The following is a 14,935-nucleotide window of genomic DNA, read 5'->3' on the forward strand; positions in this document are numbered from 1 at the left end:
AAAGTGTGGAGCGGAGACTGAAAGGCCATCCAGAACTGCCCCACCTGGGGATGCATCCCATATACAGCCACCAAACCCAGACAATATTGTCGATGCAAAGAAGTGCATACAGACAGGAGTCTTACATAGTTGTCTGCTGAAAGGCTCTGCCAGAGCCTTACAAATACAGAGGTAGATGCTTGCAGCCAACCACTGAACTGAGAAGAGGGTCCTCAATGGAGGAGTTAGAGAAGGAACTGAAGTAGCTGAAGGGGTTCACAACCCAATAAGAACACAATATCAACCAACCAGACCTCTCCAACCCCCAGAGCTCCCAGGGATTAAACTACCAGCCCAAGAGAATAAAGGATCCACTAATGGCTCCATCTGCATATGTAGCAGAGGATGGCCTGGTAAGGCATCAATGGGAGGAAGGGCCCTTGGTCCAGTCAAGGCTGGAAGTCCCAGTGTAGGGGAATGTCAGGGCAGGGAGATGGGAGGGAGTGGGGGTGAGATAGTGGATCTCACCACTTTTAAATCACATGCACTTATAAGACTAATTTACTGAAAATTCCTAGCTGCCCTTATAAAGGCTACAAGAGTGTGGCTAATACAGCACACTATTTAAACTATATGAATCCTTTGTCCTTCTTGAACACTTAAGACTGTTAAAAAATCGTTCAGGACAAGTTTATTTTACAATGTAATTGCTGATGTTATTGGCAGATGCATAATAATGCATGTGACCAATTTTACATATTGGAGTTGTAAGCACAATCAATAAATCATCACTGAAGTGACCTGAGCATAATCAGTGTACCCTGGAAGCAGTCCAGCAGCCCATTAATCAAAGCATGTAAAGGGAAAGTGAGAGCCACGGTCTCCACAGCGAGGGGAACACATGGGGCTGCTAATAAAAACTACCTTGTTTTAAAACCACCTCAGTGTTTACTTTGCAAGTAACATAAACATTATGATCAAATTAAAGTTGTATAAGAAAAGAAATTTGTTTTGATGACCAAAGAAAAATATAGCAATTCAATTGTATGTTTCTCATTTGACACTAAAGATGTTTTAATTTTAAATACCCCAAATTGCAAGATTATATATTTCTGTCTCATTTTTCCATGTAGATAAATATATATGCAAATATTTCAAAAAGCTGCATTTTAAAAAGCCATACTGTGTTGGCAACTTTAGGAATCAAATATAGAGAATGGGCAGAACATTTCATATTGTCATATGTAATTCCTGCTCTGTCTATTTATATATACATGTGTGTGTGTCTATATTCAGCAATTTTATAATTTTTTTTAAAAAAGGATAGCTTTATAATATGTTGTTTTCATTCAACTCTAAACTTCATTAGTAAAAAGAGGAAAAATATTTGCTGAGTAAGCAGAGAAGAGGCATAGACAATTCTCATTTCCATAGAAAATATAAGGAAAATAATTTTTCAAGGTCTAAAAATTTCATAATTATAGTTGCTTTTCCAGGAATGGATACACATAATTTATCCAAAAGATCTGGTAAGATAGTGTCTTAGAAAAAGCCATAGCGGATAAGACTCTTGATCATGCCCAGTGCTTTCTACCCTCCTGATCTGAAGATACATGGGTATTATTAACCCAAGCTCTGAACTCACAGAACTTGCACTTACGTGTCTATTGTGTTAATACAGTAGTTTTAAGCAAGCAATTGGTCCTCATTAAAATTCAACTTCATTCAGTTATTTTACAAGTATGTATGAAAATGTAGTGCTAATGAACAGAGTTGCAGTTAAAATGAAATACATTAAATGCCCAATTAAGATGTTTAATATAGTAGTTGCCGCTGAAGAATCAAACCAAAATTATCTCAGCAGTGTAATAGCAACCGGTTCTTGGAATAGGTTGAACCTATCCTAAGACACAGAAGCTGAAATTTACTTTTCTTGAGCAAATTATCTAACCTATCTAGTACTGAGCTTTCTGATCTATAAACTGCACACAGGTAAATAACATAAAGCTGCCTGTCTGTCTGTCTGTCTGTCTGTCTATCTATCTATCTATCTATCTACCTACCTACCTACCTATCATCTACGTACCTACATATCTATTATCTATCATTATTATCCATTTTGTTTATTATGATGCTTAAAACATAAAAAACATTAAATTGTAAATGTAATAGCTAAAATGCAGATGACAAGTTGGAAAAAGGATTAAACTTTAGGACATTAGAAGCTTCAAAGCAATAGGAAACGAATATCTGTACAGAAAATCAGCTGAGGTTATAAATAGGCAACGACAAATGATAAAATTCAATATCCAATAAATATGTGAACAAGAAAAAAGGATGACAAACCTGAACTATGGGGAAAATGACTCAGGAAGATCAATGCCAGCCTAGGTAACACATGGAGACAAAGCACACACATCACACACACACACACACACACACACACACACACACACACACACACACACCTATAAACACATCCAAATACACACAAATGAATTCATTAATAGTTAAACACAAAAGATTAAAGAATGGATAATAACTTTATTAAAATGAAGCAGATTATGAAAAGACACAAAAACAATCACTATTCATAAAGAATAAATGGTTCAGAGGTTCTGAAGTAATTCTGATAAAATATGATATGAGACTAACAGCTTTATTATCCTGATTTTGGAGACTCTACCAGAGGAATTTACCAATTGATACAACTGTACTACATATTATATTAAAATAAATACATTGATTTTTTCCAATAATAGAAAAAATATAATGGATGCTTGGTTAAAGAAAAATGAAAATATTTAAAAACTGGACTTTCAAATTATGTTGAAAAAAGCTACCAAAGAGAAATTCTTACATGTATTTGTACCTAATAACAGGTTATACGATCCACACTGCCAGCCTAGTAGTGTAAGGCAAACATAGCAGAGGAGAGCTGAGAGACCCTGAGCTGCCACAGTGGGAGTGCTGCTCATCTCCATGTGCAAGAGGCTGCGGGCTTCGCAGCTCATCCTTGCTGTCTACATTTCGTGATTGTTAGAAATGACCTTGTACTCCTTCTATAATCTGAAAATAAATAAAATGAAGCTCATTTCACTAAAACCAAATCTAAAGACAAATGAGTTAATAGTAACTTTCTCCTTTATATTTTTAGCAACCAGTACCTTAATTTTTTTTAATTACATCTAACGCTGATTATATAAACAAAGAAGAATTAGAGGGTTGGGAGGTGGATCAGTGGGTGGCTTGCTGCCCAAGTGGGCTGACCTAAGCTGAGGTTCACAGAACACATGTACATCCGGAGGTGGAAAGATGAGAATGATTGTAGAGAGCCCACAGCGACAGAGAGGAGACAGACAGAGGAAGGCCTGGAAGCTGGCTCATCAGTTAGTTGTCATGCAGTGGGGAACAGGAGATCCTAAGACTACAAGGTCTTTTCAATCACAGTCTCACTTCAGAGTGTAGCCTTTTAACATGCACTAGCCACCTGAAATACACAGCTTCCATAATTTTTTAATGGGAAACTTAAATAACTCAGAACACATAGCTCAAACTCCTTTGGTACAGCTTGAGGAGAAACATCTGTAAAGTTTTAATTTTTTTTTATTATTTGGAAATCATGTTTGAACTCTTTTTAGAAGACATCTACCACATAGAAAACTAAATCATTTCCATGAAATTATGCATGAAATACAGGAACCTACATGTATTCTATTTGTAGCCTGTGGAAACAAAGACAGTCTATAGAGGTTTCTAAATGCGATGCAAGAATTTGTTTATACCTTGGCCCAGTGTTTTAATGTCTTTGCCCTGCAACTGCAAATGAGGTGGTACTGGGTGTTGTCACATGTGTCCTATCACTCACCGAGTGACTTCTTATTTGGAGCAAGGGCCATCGATGTGGTGAGCAAACAACTTCCTAAACAGGATTGTACAAGGACCATAAAGCACACTAGAGGGTTTTCTTATAATTAACGTTAATGCCTAACATCATAACTGTGTTTGAAATCTCCTGGTATTATTATAAAACCACTGATGATTAAAGAACATCAGTGTGTCTCCCACATCAGTATTATGGAGGATAGGTATTGTCCCTTAGGTTGTTAGTATGCCTGCCCTGTGTGTCTCAAGCTTGGAGAGCATGTGATGGCGGTGAATTGTTTGATGGCGCTATGCTTAAGAACATCTGGAAAGTCAGTCAAATAAATTGTTCCCTGTGGGGATTCTCAGAAAGCCTGCTGTATAAATCCCTGAACTATGAAGTTAGGAGGACGAAGAACTCCTGATGATTCTCATCGATTTCCACATAGTTTGGAGGAAGAGCCCTTCCTGGTTATCACCGCTCACACGTGCCTACACCATAAATGGTGTCACAGGAGTAGGCACTGAAGTCATCATCTAATTTCAATAAATGTGTGACACCTACTGCGTATGTCTAACATGGAGGCACTTTGTCCCTATCTATCTCTTTGGCTTGTTTTGGACAACAAAATTTACATTTTGATACATGGTTTTGGAAATTACTTATTTCCATATTTTATTTCCTATCTTAGTTGCTAGAGTAATACTGGGTTGGTAATAATATGATATGGCTCTATCCTTAGTCTCTATCACATTTTTCTCAGAAAACCTGAGAGAAAAAATTTTATTTATAAGTCTTTATGAATAAGTAACCAAGCCTCTGTTAATATGTAATTTTAATCTCTTTAGATAAAACTGCTTTCTGCTGTGGTGTGGTGTGTGACATAAAATTTTAGAAGAAATAATAAAATTGTTAATTAACAAAAAGAATTTTGTGGAAAAATGTCTCCTAGATACTGTGCTATATAATAAAGTAAGGCTTCACTACGCTTTTCAGTGAGTTCTACAGTGATGGCCAGAGGTTGAGAGAACGTGCTGTTATTGCTGAGAACCTGGCTTCAGTTCCCAGCACCTGGTGGTGGCTCACAAGCATCTAACACTCAAGTTCTAGGAGACCTACTATGCTCTTTTGACTTTCATAGGCACCTGGCACTTACATGGCAGACATACATGAATATATGCAGGCAAAACATCCATAAACTGAAATAAATTAAAAGTAATCAAAACTTGAAACATAGATGCCAAATAAATCCAGAATTCAGTATTGTCTTATTTAGTTATTTTGCGATTACATTTTCATAGGAAGAAGTTTTATAATGCTTTGTTGTCTCGGTATTGTACGTGGTGACATTACTGAAATATATAAATTCGAAAATTCTCACAACTTCTGCAAACTTTGCAAGTGGCTCATTTTGATGAACACAGAGGGGTGAGAAAACTGATGGAAATGTCTACAACCACAGCTCAGTGCGGTGCAGTGTGGCAAAGAGCAGGGATGCACCGCATATGGTTCCCTTGAATAGTGACAGTGCTGGGGCTCGCGGACAGTGAAGGATGACGCCACGAGGCATCGCCACACTGTCTGCATTAGTCACACTCATCTTTAAATAAATATTGATCGATATATACCAGATTTAAGGATTTCAGAATAATACTAGAAGCAGTAAATCATTAGCTATCTAAAAATATTCCTGAGAAAAGCATTTATATTTACCAGAAAGAAGCAAAATGACAGTGTACATCTGCACCGCTGGGCTGTGAATGCATGCCAAATTAAAGCTTTTATTTCTGTGAGCACCTAGTAGCCTTAGGAAGGTATTTCATTTTTTACTTTCTTGTATTACAAAAACGAAAGCTGCATTGTGAATCCATGGTCACACAACCTAAGAAGTTAGAACAGTTTAAACAAAACAGAAAAAAGTACAACTTTAGATATATTTAACTCATTATATCTTATAGATGTAATAGTAGCCGAAATATCAGAATTTTCTGCCCAATCCAAAATTTTGATAACTTAATGCTTAAAGATTTATTTTTATTAAAATATATTTGATCCCATTCTTTCCCTTCAAATTCTCTCAGACCTTCTCAACTTCCCACTCATCAAACTTCATGCTCCCTTTCTCAAGTAATAAGCCAATGAGTAAAAAGTTAAAACCAAAACCAGCAATCTAAAGAAAAATCTAATGAGAAAAATACCAGGAAAAGAGAAAAAGTACAGAAATAAAAAAGGAGTCATTTGTGCTGTCCAAGTTCCCGTAGGCATAGGCCTGGCCTGATTTCCCTTTCCAGATGGAGTCAACTGGAAAGAGCTTCTCAGAGCTAGGACTTTGTCTCCACTGCCCCATCCCAGTGCTTCTACCACATCTGGTCTTAACCCGTGCAGATTTGTGGATGTTGTCACTGTCTCTGAATTCATATGTGTATCAGTCCTGCTGTTTCTGGAAGATCCTGTTTCACCTCTGAATCCTATAAACTTTCTGAAAAGCCCATCTTCTGAATAGACTCTCAGGCCTTAGGAGAAGGGTTTGTTAAAGACATCCTGCTTAGCATTTAGTGCTCTAGAGCCTCCCCTCCCTGCATTATGTCAGCTGTGGACCTTTGCGCTAATGACCATGTGTTGTACAGCGAGCCTTCTCTGGTGTGGGCTGAGTCGTGCTGTGATCTACCAGCAGGGCAATATGTTATCAGGAGTCATTTGTCGTTGTGTTTATTTAGTGGAAAAGTAGATTTTGTTTTCAATAGGGATCATGAACTATTTAGTCTCAGGTTTCTGGACATTTTAGCAGTGTCAAGTATGAATTCCATCTCTTGGAGTAGGCTTTAAATCCACTATTTAAAAAGTGGTTAGTTATTCCCATGACATTAGTGTCTCCCTTGCACCAGTATTTTTATATGCAGCAATGTCACTGCTGTTTGTCACTGGGTCTGTAGCTAGGAGATATTAATTTTTCTCCTCTGGTAGAAATGCAAAGTACTTTCTAAAACTGTGGGCTCACATAAGTAAGGCTGAAGGTTTTAATTGGTCAACCGCTCAACTTCTCCATGTTGGATAGAATAAGTAAGTTGTGTCTCAGATATAGGGATTCACCACCCACTTATAAAGAAAGAGTAAAAGGGTCAAGCTGCACCAGAACAAAATGCAGAAAGGGGCCCCATGGAAGAAACAGGGGTCCCTGGGTCTGTACCAAGATGCCAAGTTCCTAGGCAATGGAGGTGGCGTGGGAGGAGGGGCTCCTGCTGGCGGCTCCAGCAGGACTAAGGGTTATGTCTGCATAGACTAGAACGGAAGACAAGGGAGAAGTCCCCCACCCTGGCAGAGTGTGGGACGCTGGTCATCCCAGTCCTACACATGCAGCAAAGAGTAAGAACCTGGGGCCCAGGGCATGTACCAAGATGCTGGGTGCAAAGCGTATGTAGAGGTGGGATGGAAGGAATAATTTGATATCTTAGTGAGAGTTACAGAACAGCATCAACAGGCAGGAAAATGTGAAGAAAGAGTTGCTCTATAATATAAAAGCAGGGATGCTCTTCTATGGGCTGAAAGGTAGAGTTCCTAACAGGGCTACATGCCCACTGTGATTGGGCCTGAGAGAACCAGCATTTTCTACTTTGTCTTTCTCTCTACTGTTATGTGCATAATCCCGAGATGTGTTTGCAGCAGATACTGTGCTTGAACACTATTTTCTACAACCCTCCTCCACGGTTCTGTTTAACTCCCCCTTTCCCCTCCAGGTTACAGATCAAATGACAATTCTTCAGGAGGAATCCTCTGTGGTGTTTGTAATACATCCTGAACACCTTGGAATCTGGGTTAACAAACACTCGTATCCTGTCATGCAGAGTAGGCTATATGAAATAAAGGATGGTGAATGCTTTGTTCAGCAGTGTATTTTAAGACATAGGAAAATATAATAATGCCTACTATTCATTTCCTCAGTCAGAGTAGAGTTAGGCGGCAGCTGTACAATGAATGCTAGCTAATGAGGCTATGCAGCCATCGGAGGAGACACAGAAGAAAGAGTATTGTAAGGGACTGTACTGTCTGGCTTTGTGTGTCAACCTGATACAAGCTAGAGTCAACAGAGAGGAAGAAGACTCGACTGAGGAAATGCCTCCATGTAATAAAGCTGGAAGGAGCTTTTTCAGTGATAAATGAGGGAGGGCCAAGCCCACGTGGATGGTGTCATCTCTGAGCTGGTTAGTCCTGCGTTCTCTAAGAAAGGCAGTTATTAGCACTGCTCCATTGCTCTACATCTGCTACTACACCTCCAGGAGCCTGCCTGCCCTGTGTGAGCTCCAGTCCTGACTTCCTTTACTGAGGAACAGCAGTGTGGAAGTATAAGCTGAGTAAACCCTTTCCTCCCCAACTTGCATTTTTGGTCATGGTGCTTCATCACAGCATTAGAAACCATAACTAAGGCCGGGAATGACCCAAATATTTGAAATTCCAAATGAGTTACAACGGTCTATTTCTCTTTCCCCCTGTCTTTGAGACACTATGTCATTTAGTCCAGACAGACATTAAGCTCACTATGTAGTTAACAAAGAGGATGACCTTAAATATCTGATTTTCTGCTACCATCACCTGTGTTGTGAGCACAGGGTTATATCACCATACCAAAATGCTGGGGACTGAACCCAGAACTTTGTGTATGCTAGATACTCATTTGACCAACAGAGCTACATTCTAGTCTAGGAGATATTTCTACTGAATATTGTTATGAATATAACAAAGGGAACACTTTATAGATTTTAGTAAAGTTTCCAAAGATTATACCTCCCTCAGTCCAACAAACTGAAGTAGAATATCAAATAAACAATTATAAGACATAGTGACCCATTTATTCTCTACCAACAGTTAAATGCTTTAAAGCAGTAACAATCTATTTGTATGAGAAGCTAAGGTTGAGGACACTACCCTAGAATCAACCTATATATATATATATATATATATATATATATATATATATATATATATATATATATATATATATAATTTCTTTGAGAAAAAAGCTTAGGAAAGGCTAGTCATCAGTATCCAGCCGTGTTCTCCTTACCTCCCACCCCACCCCTGGGTCATGGCTCAGTCTATGTTTTTTTTGTCATTGGTGCTTTCTGTTTCATTTCCAGCTAAGAATATACATTTTTTTCAGAAGCTTCTTTTTCCACAGAAAGAATTGGAAATGTGGAACGAGTCATTAATTTTGTTTGAGCTCTAAAATTTCAACCTAGTATATATAATATGAAAAAGACATTCTGAAATATAAAAAATAAGGTATATTCTTATACATTAACATGTTATTTTAGTTGGAAGATGAATGTGGAATAACAAAGCAGGGTGCTGGAGACTCAACCTCTGATGGAGAAGCGCTAAACTAAACTGCCTTGAAGCCTCAGAATTCTTACCTATGCTTCTCAGTTCTATACAAAAATGGCCTTCGGAGATGGTCCCACAACTCAAAAAAGATGATATGATTTAATACAACTTTTTTAAATATTGAAAACACGTTAATAAACTGACACAATCATTTTTCAAAACAGAAGGAAGCATCTTAGTATGGATGTTTTTAGAAGCAAAAGCATATTACTTTTATTTTAAAATTTTATAAAGTAGTCATGACTCAGGACTAAAATCCTTTCACCTGTCTACCATGTATATATCAGAAACTAGTTTCAGCAACAATGAGTACATATATAATATTAATAATCTTAACACTTTATACTTTCTCCAGATCACTGAGAGGCATAAAATGCTGCTCTCCCATAATTCGACACATTTGCTCCCTTACAGCCCAAGATTTTCATCAAACAAAATAATCAAAACAGTCAGTAACAAAATATATTGGATAACTACTTCTGTTTTTACTGCCCTTGAAGCCTTAAGATTGTTATCTTGCCCAGCATGAAGCTGATATCCAGGAGTTAGTTTGCGGACTGACAAATGAAGGCAATAGTTCTCTAGTTGCTTGTAATTTATTCTTGGCTGTAAAACCTATACAAATAGCATGGTAATTCTGATATAATTTAGGAATAACTCTTCACTGAGTAAGGCATAGTATGACTTGAATGGCAATATTTCTTTCAAATGGTTAAGCACTGAGGAATAAACTCAGAGGACAAAGCTGAACAGCCAGAGTTCAGTGTATATTGATTTTTAAATGAGGTTATCTAGACACACGTACTATACACAACGGATCCTGCCCAAGGGACTAATACATCAGGCAAATTCTCAGAAATGAGTAATATACAAATTAATCGAATTTTATCACAGAATTTTGTTTCCTTTGTTTTGGAGATAGGATCTTACCCTACAGTCAGTTGGCCTTGAGCTAAGTATACAACAAGGCTGGCCTTGAACACTCTAGCATGCCCAGCCAGAAGAGTGCTAAAATTACAGAGCAGAACAATTATACTCATTTGTAATACATCTATGCAGAAACTTTTAAGAATTTCCTCTTATCTTGCCAGACTCCCGAGGCATGGCTTACACCTCATCATAACCTACTCCCTATAAAATTCTAAAAGATTTTGGCCTAAGGATCACTTTACACTTTTAACCTTTTTAAGTATATCAGGAGTACTTGATCCACATTCTTGTCTATGTGAACTACAGAGGACACCTTGAAAATTAACACTAAAATATTCATTACTATTTTAAGGTTATACAAGTCTTTTTGACACATGAATAACATCATTTTTAAATTGATTTTTTTCTTTTTTCTTTTTTTTTCGGAGCTGAGATTATAATATAATATTTCTCCCTTCCCTCTCCTTCTTGCAAACCTTTCCATACACCTCTCTCCATTCTCCTTCAAATTCATGGTCTCTTTTTTTCACTTAGTGGAATAACTTGATCCTTTATGAATATTTTCCAAACAAACAAACAAACAAACAAACAAAGAAACAAAAAGAAGCTTGTTTGCAAATTTGTTTGGTGGTGGCTTGACTGAAGCAGCTCAATTTTGATAGGCTTCTGCACTTTTTCAACTATGTCACACTGTACTAATGAGGATCTAAAGAAAACCCAGCTTTACATAGTTACAGAGTTGAGGAAGGGATGGGGAAACCACAAGGAAGGGCCTGAGAGCCACGGGAGTTCTCTTGGCACAGGATGAAAGGAACTAATAACACCATCTGCAAAATTACCACAACTTATAGGAAAAAGAATAAATTCCTCATTGAATATCAATCCACATATTCACTGATTCAACTGATAATACTAGTTATGAATACCCACTATCTTGTTATATTGAAATATAATTTTTACTTTAAATTAGAATATAAATTCAAGTTTGAAACAGAGTAAAAATAAAGTATATACTATCAAAGTTTGATAAAATAAACAGAAGACCAGAGAAAGGGGCTTTACAAGAGGTAGGGGACAAGCATAACTAGATAGAGTGGCTAATTTGAATGTGATTTGGGTGCCCTTTATGCAATAAATTGGATTGAAATGCTTCCTGAACACAAGATGCATTGTAATACTTTAGTATTCTACATATCTTTTCTAATTCAACTATGAAAAGCACAACAAAACCATGCTTATATTTTTGGAATTAATATTTGGCCTTAAATATTAATATGGATTAAGCAAATACTAGAAACAGATATCACCTGAAGTGCTTTATAACGTAATTTCATCCCTAACAGTAAGCTATCACCTGAGGAGCTCTAATCTCGGGGTAGTCTCCAAGGCATGCAGCACAGCTGTAGAGACGTCCACACCTACCTTTCCTTCTCCTGTAGTGGCAGCTCCTGTGGAGCCATTTTAGGTTCTGTCCCAAGATTTGTCTGCATTCGGTGTCTCCTCTTCCTACTTGGTGCAATATCAGTGACATCTGGACTTGAAAATAAGGAATCATCCTTATCAAGGGTATCTAAAACAAAATAGAGATCCAATGCATGTAATTTATGTTAAATATTAAATTGCTTCCTCAATGATGACATTAGTGGTACAATGAAGATATAGCAGAACTATTCTCACAAACCTTTATGTACAGTTGGTAATGTGAAAACGTAGATGGCATACAATACTTCACTACGAATGGGAGAATTATGACCAGGGTCCGCTGGATAATTTGGCTAAAGTAGTTACTGTCTGTCTGTCTGAGGCAAGCGTGTTCTCCACTAATATAAGAAATACGATGTAGGGATGCATCAAGCAAGTTAATTCGGAGCAGTGATACCATGAATGTGGAAATTGTTAGTTACAGAAAAATCACATATTTAAAAATCAAATGACCTTAAAATAAGAAGAAGATAAAACATATTAGTGAAAGAGAAATTTAATGTGACTAAAGTATGAAAGCCTCAGAGCGGCTGTACTCGTGAGGTAGAGGCAACAATGGATGTGGTTTATGTGTTTTCTATTGATCGAGTTCTAATTGTGGGTACTAACAATACTTGCTAGTTAACCAATGCACAAACTATTCTACCATAATCCATGTTTCATTGAAAAGGGGGGTGTCTGAGGCAGTACAATAATGATATCAACATGATTTGAGCTTTCAATATGTCTTCTTAGCATGTATATATATACAGATACACACACACACACGCACGCATGCACACACACATGCACACACACACACACGCACACACTTAATATACCCTCATGTGTCATTTAATGGTTACCAGAAAAAAGGTGTTTCAGAAGTAAAAAGAAAACTTGGACGCTATACAGACACTTAGGATGCAGAAAGCTGGAAACACTGTGACGGTTCAGGGCTTCATTACAAACAGCAGCTGATTCAGTAAAGACAAGGAGTCAGCAACTATGGTTTTCCGAAGTTAATTCTCTCCTCAAGTGCACACTACTGCTAGGGATATGTAAAAACATATCCTTGAATCCTTAATAGGACCTTAATTCTTTACTTTTGAGGCAGGTTCTCACTATGTAGTTATGGGTGGCCTTGAATTTGCTGTGTAGAGCCACTCCAACCTCAAAACCATGTAGACCAGTCTGCCTCTACTTTCCCAGTCCTTGGATTACAGTTAATCCACCACTATACCTGGCTAGACTGTTGATTTGAATGAAACATTAGAAGCTGATGCATTCAAAGCCTATAACATCCATTTTCAAGGAGGCGTGATGCAAATAGTCAGCTGACTATGATGATAAGGTCACATGCTGCCAGGATTTAATGCAGCCAGGACATTTATTAGGGTTACAAATAGAGATCTAACAAAAACCACAACAGAACTTTAACGTTCTGAATGCTATGTCCAGTTCTTAGTTGGTTTCACAAGCAAACACCACTAACTTTGGTATGAGAATGAATGGCTCTGAGATACATATGTCTGCATGCGAATATATATACATACATACATATACATATATATGCATATATATGCATATATATATATATATATATATATATATGTATCCCATGGTTGTATAGAGTCATGTAAATTGAGTTCCCATGTGCTGGTGCAATAGTAGCACATAGCATGTGGGACTAACCAACAATATCTAATTGGATTTAAGACCCACTTCATGAGATGCAATGCATCCCATACACTGCTCACATGGCGAGGAATCAGAACAGATATACAAAGGACTTATGGGAAGATCAAATTCTATTGTTCTGCTAAACGAACATAGCTTTAAAATACTACGAACGATATTCTCTTAGAACAGTGTTTTGCTCAGCCCTCATTAGAAAAGCTTCTTCCTGCACGGGAACAAATATAGAGCCCCCCAGGTAGACAATGTGCAGAGAGTGAGAGAATTCGGAGCACCCAGTAGTAGATGGGATTTCACAATCAAATCCCTCCCTTCAGGTCTTAGAGAAGGCGATGGAAGAGAAGACAGAGAGAGTAAGAGCATGAGGTAATGAAGGACATCCAGTTAGTAAGGTCTTTTAAATACAGCAGGCTCAGTGCACATATGAACTCAACGTCACTTGCAGTATACAGAGGGCCTGCACAGCATACAGATGGCCTGAAGTGTCTGGGGCAGATGGGGTCTCAGTGCTGAGATGGGAAGCAGATAAAATCCCCATCCCTAAACCTAGAAGGTATCTAAAATTGGTAACTACTCAGAATAAAAGAATCTTTCAAAGGAGTCTTATTCAGGATAGAAAGCATTCCTAAGGGCAGGTCCCAGGCCAGCATTAAGTCAACACATTGACATCGCTAGAAAGATTTTGTCTCATAATTTCTTTTTCAGGGAAATTGTTTAAAATGAAAAGTCCTTTGCATATACATTATGGCTCCCCGTTTTGTGTTTTGATCCAGTTCGTGTGGGTATGAATGCATGTGTCTGCATCTTTCCTTTTATTCTGTTTTTTCTGTTTGTTTTGTACTGTTCCTTTTTGTTTTTATTTTATTTCATTATTTTTCTTTTTCTCCCTTTTATTGCATATTTTATTTATGTACATTTCAAATGTTAACCCCTTTCCCAGTTTCCTCTCTTTTAACCCCCTATCCCCTCCCCCTCCCCCTGCTTCTTTGAGGGAGCTTCCTTACCTATCCACCCACACCTACATCACCACCCTGGCATTCATCTACACTGGAGCAGGATCCAGGGCCTCCCCTCCCACTGCTGACAGGTAAGGCCATCTTTTCTTTAGATGCCTGTTTGTATTCTAATGAGAGAAAGCATATAGATCTAGACAGGAAGGGAGGTGAGAAATATCTGAGAGGGAATTGGGAGATGGGAGTCTTATCCGAATATATTGTCTAAATAATCCAATTTCAATAAAATAAAAAGAGAGAAAAACAAAATAGGTAAGTGTGGGCTACAAAGTAACCACGAGGATAAAGGTGACTCATAGATGATGAATGGAAGACCTTTCAAATGCAGATGGGACAGTCAGAATGTCTACTGATGGGACAGTAACTTATCTATAACTGTACCCTTAGTGTTCCCAGTTTTACATCCTGCCATCAGTTGTTTGCCATCACTTTTCACATTTCAGCATTTCCAGTAACGTCAAACAAGCCAGCAGAGGAAAAAGCCCACTGCCAAGCATCCTGCTAAAGCTGAAGCACTGACTGGCAGGGGCTCTGCCCGGAGCCTTAAGTTCTCACCGTGTTTGCTGCTCTGGATACCAGGGATCTTGACACAGACCTGCTATTATAAAAG

The 14,935-nt window shown here is 37.9% G+C and overlaps 1 protein-coding gene across 2 annotated transcripts in view; it reads right to left on the bottom strand.

Moving 5' to 3' along the window:
- Xrcc4 (X-ray repair cross complementing 4) overlaps window positions 1-14,935 on the bottom strand; it is a 234,014-nt gene that overhangs the window by 62,986 nt on the left and 156,093 nt on the right. For both annotated transcript variants that reach the window (XM_087621642.1, NM_001006999.1), the window contains 1 exon segment: window positions 11,576-11,723. In XM_087621642.1, the coding sequence (XP_087477768.1) occupies window positions 11,576-11,723 (148 nt within the window).

The sequence above is a fragment of the Rattus norvegicus genome, chromosome 2 (assembly GCF_021556685.1).
Source record: "Rattus norvegicus strain SHRSP/BbbUtx chromosome 2, alternate assembly SHRSP_T2T, whole genome shotgun sequence".
NCBI lineage: Eukaryota > Metazoa > Chordata > Mammalia > Rodentia > Muridae > Rattus > Rattus norvegicus.